Here is a 12,067-nt window from a genome sequence, read left to right on the forward strand (position 1 = left end):
TCCCTAAAGCAGAAGTTCAACATACTCCCATCAGGCAGCGCAGACGTCATCATCTTCCCACTTGTATTCTGGAACCTCGTTGCAGCTGGACGCTTACGGCTGGAGAAAATGCGATAAGTCACTTTTGTACGTTTTCAATTTAAATTTTGTATAGTTGTGATTGTGCGTTACTTTAACCTAAATCTATTTAAAAATTAGGGAAACTTGGTACCGGAAATGGTGGCTATAAGCTTCCAATATTCTCCTTGATCTCCACGACTCTAATTGTGTGTGTTACCTGTAGATTGCCGAAAAAGAAATTAGCGGACTGGGGTAATAGTACGCAGATCTAATGGGATAGAAATTCGCAGTGCTTGTTTTTACCCCATCAAGAAACGATCTGGGAATATTTACCGCATGACCTTTACTTTGACGTATGTAGTTCCTGCTAGCGTATTGAAGCATTTTTTCTTGTGTGTATTTACCTATCATGATTTATTATTCACGTTAAAGAGCTTAACGTTTCTTTTCTGTAGTTTTTATTTACAGTAGGAAGAAGTTTGTGGGGCCTTTAGGTAGTTTTTTTTTTTTTCAAACGTACCTGTCTCTCAAACACACTTAGGATATAATCACGTCCTCCATAGTGTCATCTCCTTTTTCCAGAAACAGTTTTAGAACATCAACTCGACAGCCATTTACAGAGCCACTATACAATCAAGCTTTTAGCCTTATTGAAAATGGGAGCTCAATACGACAAGCCTCCCAACCTACCGAGTTTTCAGAGGTTGTCTTAAAAAAAGTCTTAAAACCGGCAGAAGTAGTGAGCACCTGGCCGATTCACAAATTTTTTTTCATTTGACGAAAAACATGCAATAGTGTAGTACTGCCTTTCCCGCGAAATACGTTTTTTCGGTTTACTGTCGGATCATTAAGACGTTAATTGTTGAATTCGCGGAAAAATAAAGAGTTCCTCTTCTGTTTTTCCATACACCGTATGTGTTTGTAATCCTTTTTTATTTTCTTCATTTTGGGGTAAAGGTACTCACAGCGTACTCTTCCCCAGGCCCGCATACTCTTGCCCCTCAGTATGAGGTAAGAGTACGCTAAATTATTTTTTAATATAACTTATATTATCCTTATAATAATGATTGGATGATAATGAAACCCTTACACAATGTTACCGAGATGTCAAACTAGGTGTTGCATGCGTCATTGATATAATATTGCGACAAGTTTAAAAAAAATTTAAAACGAAAAATGTATACTTTTACCCCACCTACGCTATGTGTGGAACTTGATCAAATAGTTAAAAAGTAACAACACAACAAGGCGCAAACCACTGGCCGACCGCCAGGAGAAGTCTCGCAGACGTCTATCTACTGTAAATAAGCGCAAGAAAACAAGTAACTTAGGCAGGGGTCGGGTGTTCACCTTCGTGCTTAGAGCTCATCAGTCTGTGCACTGCCGTTTCAGCGATCGGAAACTTGCCCCTGTAGCTGATTTGACTTTAGAAAGTATATGACAATCGAAAAATTGGATATGGTTTTCTTTTATGCGGAGTGCCTTTAAACTGTTAGAGCAGTTATATGCTGGAAGGTATCCTCATTGCGTCTAGTACAAAGAAAATCATGCGGCTGGTACCGGCGGAGGTTCAAGTCCTCCCTCGGGCATTGGTGTGTGTGTTTGTCCTTAGGATAATTTAGGTTAAGTAGTGTGTAAGCTTAGGGACTGATGATCTTAGCAGTTAAGTTCCATAAGATTTCACACACATTTGAACATTTTTTTTAACAAAGAAAAACTGTCTTTGCACACATCGTAAACAATATTACAGACTCTGTTAGTGTGGAAAATTAAATACACCAACGGAAGAGAACAAAAACTGTGAGGGAAATGCGATTAACATTTTAACAGCAGTAATACACAATCCAAATGTCATTAGAAGGCAATCTGAATGTGCGACACAGGGGTGTTTTTCGAAAACTGCCAATGCCTTTCAAAATCGATCGCAGTTCTCTGAATAGTGCCTCCGTAAAACCCTAAGTGATGTGACGTTTAAATGCAGTATTTTATTTGAGAATGAAACATCTTTAACAAGCGATGGGAAAAATGGGAAAATCAATCTTCACAATTTGCACTACTGTTCAGTTGAAAAGCCACGTTCACTGTGAGAAGAGGAAAAATGACGACCTTGATGTATCAACGCGTGGTGCGGGCTTTTCAAGAATGCATCGTTGGTCTTTGTTTTAGTGACGTGACTCCAAATAGCCACAATGATCTAGTTCCTAACAGATATGCTGCCGCAGTTATTGGAAGACATCCCCACAAATCATGTGGTACAAACTTTATGGTTTTCCCGCTCATTCCGTATAGGCATTCTTAACAGAGCATTCGTAGGTTCGGTCGTTGAGAAAACACCAAATAGCCTGCACGCTCACCATACTTAACACTTCTGGAATTTATCCGTGGGAAAAATTAGAACAAGACGTTTGCAAGGAAACACTGATGACTTTAGAAGACATGAAATTACTTATGACATAGGTATGTGCTGCGATAAATCCAGGTTAAATTCAGCACACAATATTGTCTATCCGTAATTACTTTATAGCCTGTGGTCTACGTCAATATTTTAAGCATTTGATATGACTGACATACCGATAAATACTCGAATTATACCTTAAATAAATGGTTGGTTTCGTTCCGCACTGTAGGGCTAACGCTTGTAGTGTGTCTCCTGGCGGCGGGACGTTTATTTTTGATGCTGTCATTTTGCTGCTATTTGATCAAGTACCCTACGGCTTTAACCAAATACCACAGAAAAAGTGTTTAGTCAAAACTGAAAAAAGTCGTTGTCATAATTTGGCAAGTATAAACGTCAAAAATTACATGAACAAGAAATAAAATTAGCCACACTGTCCGCTGTAACTCAGAGAAAACTCACCTCCATTCTGGATATAATATCTCATCTACAGTATCCGGCAGGCTGAAGGAAACGTGGAGAAGGAACATAGGATGTGATTTATGCCGGAGAAAGACAAACCGCGATAGAGTTCATTTGTACGAAGGCGTACGGAAAAATAATACCTCCGAATTTTTTATGTGAAAACTCGTAGAGAATTTTTGAATAAAACAAACGTCATTAACATTCTGCTTTCTTATTCTTCATATCTACAAATTTATTTCTCAACGTAGTTGACACGGCGATGAACACAATTTCTGCCAACGAGAGTCATGTTCGTTGATACTTTAACTGTAGAATATTTCACTTTGTTGGCGGAGCCACAACAACCTTACCGCTACTTACACCGTTCATCACTATCAAAGTGAAGTCCTCGAATGTGTTCTGTAACTTTTGGAAACAGATGAAAATCTCATGGGGCCCAGTCGGGACTGAATGGAGGATGATCGCTGACAGTGAACCCAAGGCGTCCGATTGTTGCGGATGTAGCAACAATCGTGTGTGTTAGGATGGGAAAAGCCGGCCGGTTAAAAGCGATACCGGTTTTTTAGTTCTGAATAACCAATACATTTTTTGGTCTCGCAGATGGCAGGGGTTTCTTGTTTTTTATTTTGTACGTGCAATGTCCAAGTCTTGCCTCCACCTGGTCTATACGGTAGTTTCTCGCTGTCTTCGCCGGACATCCGTTGTGTTGCAGAATGGCACCACCAATAACCTGGAAATATCTTTAGGAAGTGACGTAGAATGAAGTACCTTGCTGCATTTGCTTTAAAAGATTAAAAAGATTCGTCCGCCTGTTATATGAAATAATGAAAAAAAGGAGGAAATTGTGGCCGCGCGGGATTAGCTTAGCGGTCTTGGGCGCTGCAGTCATGGACTGTGCAGCTGGTCCCGGCGGAGGTTCGAGTCCTCTCTCGGGACATGGGTGCGTGTGTTTGTCCTTAGGATAATTTAGGTTAAGGAGTGTATAAGCTTAGGGACTGATGACCTTAACAGTAAAGTCCCATAAGGTTTCACACACATTTGAACATTTGAATAAGGAAATTGTGGTACCAGAAATAGTTGGTTGGTTGGTTTGGGAGATGAAAGGGACCAGACTGCTACGGTCATCGGTCCTACCAGAAATAAATTAAAAACTTTACAGTTTATTGACAGCATACAATAAAAATATAAAGTAGCTCATCTGCTGCCTATGTCTACATAATATGCCTTCATCTGCTTGTAGCCCTTGAAAACGGACAAATTAACAGGAAAAATACAGTTCTTCAAACTCAGTTCACCCCTTTAGAACTGACTATTCATAATGCCCAAATAGTAGTATGATTTCAGAGTACAACATGATTTTTGAGCAGATTTAAAAAAAAATAGAATTAATATTGTTAAATTTTTGTTGTATTCAACCACTTATCACTTTTCGAGAAAAACAGCGAAAGGTGGATGCACTAAGCTCTCTTTTATTTGCCTGTTTACAATATTTGGTTCTATGTATCTGTGCAACTGAGTCAAAATTTTCAATCTTTGCTCGAGTTGTACGTTCATAATAATAAGAATAACACTCCAAACATCCGTTATTTCAGAAACCGGCATTTGAGCTGATGTGATCGGTTCACCTGGCGTGGAGAATAACCGATGTAACTGAAAACCGATTATTCCAGCGATAACCGACATGCTTACTGTGGTCTGGCATTATCATGCTCAAGGAGAGTCATTATCATGCTCAAGGATAGTTACATTACACACTGCCATGTTACACGCCGCAGTTCGAAGCCCTCTAGCGGCCAAGGGCTGCAAGTACATAGACGTGAAGAATAAAGATGTATAATTTTGGCAACGTTTGCATTATTTATAAGGCGTTAAGACTTTTCACATTAAAAATTTGGAGGCATTACTTCTCTGCGCGATCTCGTATCTCATAAACTAATAGTAACAGGATCTAGTTTGTGGGTACTCGTCTGCAAGAAGTACATTTTTGCAAGGTTATCTACATACCCAGCTACGTTGTCTTCAGCAAGAAGTGAGCAGATTTGAACTCCGGCCGCAACGGTTACGTTACGCCAAAGCCAACAGCAGCAGATGTTACAGCGATCGATGTGACCGTGTCTTCTTGTCTGGTTTTAGGTGCTAGACGAGAAACCTCTTACGTTCATTCCTTTCTTTTTCATTATATATCTTATAACTTAAGATAAAAAGGGTGTTATGTATGAGATACTAATTTTGGCGCTTTATTAAAGCTACCGACCAGAGTCAACTTTTTTTTTGTTTTATACAAGATAAACCCGACTCCACAGAGAGAAATTTGGAGACTACTCAGGGAAATTTTTTGTATATTTTGATACGATGGACCTATAGTCTCCAATTCTCCAATATTTGTTATAGCCGGCCGCGTTGGTCTAGCGGTTCTAGGCGCTCAGTCCGGAACCGCGCGACTGCTACGGTCGCAGGTTCGAATCCTGCCTCGGGCATGGATGTGCGTGATGTCCTTAGGTTAGTTAGGTTTAAGTAGTTCTAAGTTCTAGGGGACTGATGACCACAGATGTTAAGTCCCATAGTGCTCAGAGCCATTTGAACCATTTTTGAATTTGTTATAGAATAATTGCATGTCGTTTCATTTCTTGCCCCAGTGTATGTTTGTATCTGCCTTCGTTTCGTTAGCGTTCATCACGTCTAAGACGGGCAACTCTGTACTCAGGATATGGCAAATTGAATTGATTTAAATTTGCGACCGGATGCCCTTCCTATCGCTACAGTTGTCAGTTGCCAAGGGGAAAGAAGTCCGGCGTTTGTTACGTGTCTGAATCATGTAAAGTTTGTTCTGCCTGTAATATGGTTGTGTATCGTATTCTCTAAGGCGGATATTCGGAACCAGCCAAGCATTTGATAAACCAGCGTCGGAAACGGCCTAAAAACCACACTCAGGGTGGCCGCTGCACCAGTCACGGTCATTAATCCACCGCCGGGTCTGTCTCGCAAGCTGACGGGCTGCACGTAACACTATACGGGCAGGTTCTTAGCTCTGCATCTGTATTACACTGAAAATACCTGCCCAACAGTGTTAATGTCAACGATATACGTTGTGTATCTTGTCTGGAAACAAACATGCTCCATTCACTCACGTTGCTTGCTCTTGACCAAGATAATGTCCACACTTCTTCATCAGGTTTGGATTCAATACCACTCGCTTCTGTCTAGGGTTTATTTTTCTAGCAGAGTTAGTTTGCGTTGAAATGATACACAGATATATGGATAAGTTTACTGATTAAAAAGTCTGCCAGTATGCAAACTTGTATTGAAGTGATCCTGCGCCCCAGACAGAACTCCAAAGCTGCGCCTTCACCCCCCCCCCCCCTTCTTTTAAAATTTTTTTCTATTGACGTTTAGCAAATTATGATTTTGTAAGTAGGTTTAATGACCATATCAGACTACTATCAGACTTAGTGAAACTGACTGGCCAGTGAGGTTTAATACAAGAATTACATGGCTTAAATTTTTAACACAGTGATTAGCAAAGAAACTGAAGACTTTCGACGCTTCAACGTGTGACGGAATTCCATTCGCTCTAGAATAACGAAAAATACGTTATACGAGGGGCGTTCAGTAAGTATTGCAACACAGTTATTTCTCGGCCACCTTCGGTTGAAAAAATGTGGAATTTGCTGTGGGACATCGTGGATATTCCCGCTTCAGCCCCTATAGTTTCTTTAAGTTCTGATAGGTGGCGGCACTATACAAGGCCTTCAAAATAGCGTCTGTAACGGAGGTTCCTTCCAAGCAGAGAGATGTCATTGAGTTTCTTTCGACGGAAAACTAGGGTATCGTAAACATTCACTGGCGCTTGCAGAATGTCTATGTAAACCTTCAGTGATCAAAAGCACGTTGAGTCGTTAGGCGAGGCGTCTGTCATCATCATACGGTCGCTAAATCTGTCCGACCTCCCGCATGCCGGCCGTCCGCACTCAACTTTGATTCCTCTCATGTTGGAACGGGCGGACACTCATTCGAGGTGATGGACGAATCACAATCAAAACCTCGCTACTGAGCCGAACGTCTCTGCTGGTACTGCTGACACACTCGTCCACCAGTTGGTTCTAAAGGGCGTGTGTCCGCTCAATTCCTCGTCGCCTAACAGAAGACTGTAAAGAGCAACGAAGGACCATCTGTGCGGAATTGCTCGAGCTTTACGAGGCTGATCGTTACAATTTTTTGTCGAACATCGCCACAGGAGACGAAACATGGGTTCATCACTTAGAATCGGAAACAAAATGACAACCCATGGAGTGGCGCTACACCACCACTCCTGCGAAGAAAAAGTTTAAAGCCGCACGCTCAGCCGTTAAAGTCATCCCGAATGTCTCCTAGGACTGTGAAGGGGTTATTCTGTTTGACGTCCTCCCTCATGGTGCAACAATCAACTCTGAAGTGTATTGTGCTATCCTCAGGAAACTGAAGAAACGATTTCAGCGTGTTTGTCGCCATAAAAATGCAAACGAACTTCTCCTTCTCCGTAACAAAGCAAGCCCTCGCACAAGTGTGCGCACCCGAGATTATCTCTCAAAACATAATTGGACTGTTAGTCCTCATCCACCCTACTGCCAGGGTCTCGCACCTTCCGAATTCCATCTGTTTGGCCCAATGAAGGATGCACTCCGCTGGAAACAGTACATGATTGATGGGGAGGTTATTGATGCAGCAAGTCCTTGGATCTGACTTCGAGCAGCAGAGTAGTACCATGAGGGCGTAAAGGCTCCCCCAGATGAAGTAAGGGCGTCTCACTGAATGAAGATTATGTTGCTAAATAGTATTGTAGCCAAAAGAGTGGGGAATAATATGGTGTATTGGGATCCTGAATAAAATCAACATGCTTTCAGAAAGAAATCTGTTGCATTATTTACTGAACGCCACTCGTAAGTAAATAATGTCTACTTCCAGTGGTCCTACGACTCCAGACGCGTGAGCAATGCAGCCAGTGACCAACGGTAAAAATTACATATATTCACACGAGTGTACAACTTATTGTTTAATGGGCAAAGTGTAGCTGTCTATAGACGCAACGACTAGCAGCTGCCGTAATATTATCAATGAGCAGCAGAAGGCTCATTCTTCATTTTTTCTTTTACTTACACAACAGGTCATACCACGTGAAACTTGGAAGCTGCAAAAGTCTCGGCTGGAGGGACCAGAGAATTATTTTTCTCCTCCGCCCGTTTTGCTCTCTTCCTCCACCGTCGCGTCTCGTTCTAGTACTCAGTCGTCACAAATAGGGGAAAAAAACGGAAGTCGGAAGTCTTCGATCAAATAGTATATCTGCTTTCGTACCCGCTCGTTGACGCCTGACATCATAAAATGTCAGAGAACTCCAGTCTCCAATATAAGTGAGTAGTGTAGGCGGTATCTGTGTGAATCAAACACGTAATAAGCCACGTTAGCGACAGGCTTCTGTTCGGTAGTAGAGATTTCTTTGATACACTATTAGATGTTTAAGTAGGCCCTACATCTTACACAGAAGAAGATCTTCTGCTTGTGACTCCGAGCATAAATGAAGCTGCAGTATTTTGGTCAACAATAGTGTAGCCTGATAGTTGTTTCTGTCATTTGTTTTTAATGGTAATTTGCATGTATTGACCTTCTCTGACTCGAATAGAAAACATAATCATATTGTTAATCTGATATGAGCCACCAGGGAGATTCGGACTCATACCAATTCTTCAGTATTGTTCATCGATCTGGGATCCTTACTAGGTAAGACTGATAGAAGCGATCGAGAAGATCCAATGAAGAGTGGCGCGTGTTTCATCAAAAGATCGTTTAGTCGGTGCGACAGCTTTACAGAGATGCTCAACAGACGCTACAAGAGAGGCGTTGTGCATCACAGAGAGGTTTACTATTGATATGTCGAGAGAGTACTTTCCGAAAAGAGTCGTACAACATATTATTACCTCCCACATACGTCTCGCGAAATGACCACAACGAGAAAATTCGAGAAAGTAGAGCTAATACAGAGACTTAGCGACAGAACGAGGGAAGGGGGATCAGTTAGTGGACCAGAAGTACCCTCCGCCACACACCGTACAGTACTGATGTAGATGTAGAAATACTCGGAAAATATCCCTGAAGAGCCCCCGAAAGTACGTCAGTGGAGTTAGTTTTCCCCCTGCATAGCATTCCTGACACTTGGTGATGTCTATCTGTTAACGGAAGGCATATCGTCACTAATATTTGGTAGGAAAGGGAGTACAGGAGGTGATGTGACATTTATGATCACCAGACCTTACGCAGGCATCGTGGTTACTTCCCAAACCTCTTAACATTGTTGCATCTAGCGGGGCAGGTAGTAGGTTCAAATGGTTCAAATGGCTCTGAGCACTATGGGACTCAACTGCTGTGGTCATCAGTCCCCTAGAACTTAGAACTACTTAAACCTAACTAACCTAAGGACATCACACACATCCATGCCCGAGGCAGGATTCGAACCTGCGACCGTAGCAGTCGCACGGTTCCGGACTGCGCGCCTAGAACCGCGAGACTACCGCGGCCGGCGCAGGTAGTAGGTACCACTGTTGATGAGATACTCCGTTGAGTTGGGACGTCAGCCAGCACGGGTGCTATTCCAAAGGTGTTGGCTATGTGCCGACGACAAGTTCCACCTTCCCTTGTTTGATTCAATAATCGTTCATAACAGAATAAATTCAACATTACAGGAACACTCATTAAATAAACCGGACGACACGGAGACGACACTGCGTGAACGGTCGGAGGAAGGCAAATTGCCTACACCCGGATCCTTTTCCTCGACAGGAATGCCATATTCCCCAACTTGCATTGCCTAACTAGTAGACTAACTTTAACTTTTTTGTTCAAACAAGCAGGTATTAACTTCGTGAAACCTACGGCATACGAAATTGGACGGATTAACTTCGGTCATCGAGCTTTTCGAGTGTTGTCGTCCCAGGCTTGCTAGCTATTTTATCATGAACATTGTGAGAAATCTGGCAAGTGTAATTCAAAAGTTAAAAATAGGTAAATGTCTAGCATAGAGTACAGAAGACTGCGCGATGGCAGCGACCATTATCTCGGTATCCGCCGAAGTGTCACTCGTCGATTGTACGCAGGGGCGAGAGATTAGCACATCGCTCTGTCGGCCGTTAACATTATCTTTCGCAACTGGAACCAGTAATTTTTCTTCCATAGCTCAACTGTCTTTTCCTACGGCGAATGAGAAACGGCTGTCAACAGCTACCGGGGATCGAACACGGGTCGTCTTTGTAGCAGCTAGAAACGCTGATCGCACGGTTGCGGGGTAGGTGTGGCTGCCTCAATTACGCAGAAATTTGCTGTGCACTGTCATCGTGTAGCGTACAAAAAGCGTTGTGCACGAGAGAGACGCTGTGCGCAGCGGCAGCGGATACTCACAAGCTGTAGCAGCAGGACGAGCACAACCGCGCGCAGCCACATCGTGCAGCCGTCTGGCTGAATACCGCCCCGTCAGCCGCTGGCCGCCGCTGCTTCTCCGCGCATGCGCGCTGCTACCGCCCGCCACCCTACTGCTGCTCGCGAACTTCGTACAATTGGCATCAAATGTGGGTGGACATGGGCGCGCATACTTCTGTCTGTAGCAGCCGCAGCGCTCGTAACCTGCGGACTTCTGGCATCCTCTGGGACACGTTTCGAGCATTACACGCTGATTAAGAAACGGGAAATTGCGGACAAGGGCAGTAAGCGCTGTAGAAATACCGGTCTTGATTTCCACGAGTTTACTAAATTGCTGTCGGTTGTTGTCGCGATGCTTCATTAGATGTACAGCGTAGTGTAGAACACACGTTTTACAAATGCACTGCAAAAGAACATTAGAAAGGCATTTTCAAAACAAAAACACGAAACAAAGAAATTAGTAAAACGAGGGCGTGGTAAAAGGTAACGCCTTAGAATTTTTCATGTGAAAATTCTTAAGGCATTTTAAATGAAACATCTTTATTATTCATGTCAACATATTTATTTCTCAACATTGTCGCGCTGGCGACGAATACATTTTTCTGAACGAGAAGTTTGTTGTTACTGTCGCTGTAGAATGTTTGACTTTATTGATTGGCCGAGCGGTTCTAGGAGCTACAGCTTGGAACCGCGGGCATGGATGTGTGATGTCCTTAGGTTAGTTAGGTTTAAGTATTTCTAGGTTCTAGGGGACTGATGACCTCAGAAGTTAAGTCCCATAGTGCTCAAAGCTATTTGAACCATTTGAACTTCATTGATGGAACCAGAATCTTACATCTGCTTGCACCTCTTGAACTTTTGGAAACAGATTAAATTCGGATGGGGCCAAGTCGGGACTGTATGCAGAATGTTCGACGACAGTGAACCCAAGGCGCCGGACTGCTGCAGATGTCGCAGCCCTCGTGTGTGGTCCGGCATTATTATGCTGAAGGAGAGAGCGCTCGAAGTTTGGGGGAACTCTTCGAATTCGAAACTCTATTACAGTACGCCGTTCCCTACGCACCGACTTTGTTACGTGACACACTGCAACTCGGAGCCGTGTAGGGGCAGAGAACTGCAAACCTATTGACATGACAATAAAAGCAAGTCTTCTGGTCCAGATTGTATACCAGTTAGATTCCTTTCAGAGTATGCTGACGCAGTAGCTCCATACTTAACAATCATATACAACCGTTCACTCTACGAAAGATCCGTACCCAAAGACTGGAAAGTTGCACAGGTCACACCAATATTCAATAAAGGTAGTAGGAGTAATCCTCTAAATTACAGGCTCATAAAATTAAAGTCGATATGCATCAGGATTGTGGAACGTATATTGTGTTGGAACATTATGAATTACCACGAAGAAAACGGTCCATTAACACACAGTCAATATCGATTTAGAAAACACCGTTCTTATGAAACACAATTAGCTCTTTACTCGCACGAAGTGTTCAGTGCTATCGACAAGGGATTTCAAATTGATCCGTATTTCCGGATTCCCGGAAGGCTTTTGGCACTGTACCACACAAGCGGCTTGTAGTGAAATTGCGTGCATCAACCATGGACCTTGCCGTTGGTGGGGAGGCTTGTGTGCCTCAGCGACACAGATGGCCGTACCGTAGGCGCGACCATAACGGAGGGATATCTGTTGAGAGGCCAGACAAA

General features: G+C 43.0%; 1 protein-coding gene across 1 annotated transcript in view; it reads right to left on the bottom strand.

The window, feature by feature from the left end:
• LOC126298123 (beta-galactosidase-like) overlaps nucleotides 1-10,413 on the bottom strand; it is a 263,518-nt gene extending 253,105 nt beyond the window's left edge. The window contains exon 1 of the mRNA XM_049989441.1: nucleotides 10,343-10,413. Within this exon, the coding sequence (XP_049845398.1) occupies nucleotides 10,343-10,384 (42 nt within the window). The 5' untranslated portion in view covers nucleotides 10,385-10,413. The remainder of the gene's footprint in view (nucleotides 1-10,342) is intronic.
• Nucleotides 10,414-12,067: the final 1,654 nt, after the last annotated feature.

Source organism: Schistocerca gregaria, chromosome X, assembly GCF_023897955.1.
Source record: "Schistocerca gregaria isolate iqSchGreg1 chromosome X, iqSchGreg1.2, whole genome shotgun sequence".
NCBI lineage: Eukaryota > Metazoa > Arthropoda > Insecta > Orthoptera > Acrididae > Schistocerca > Schistocerca gregaria.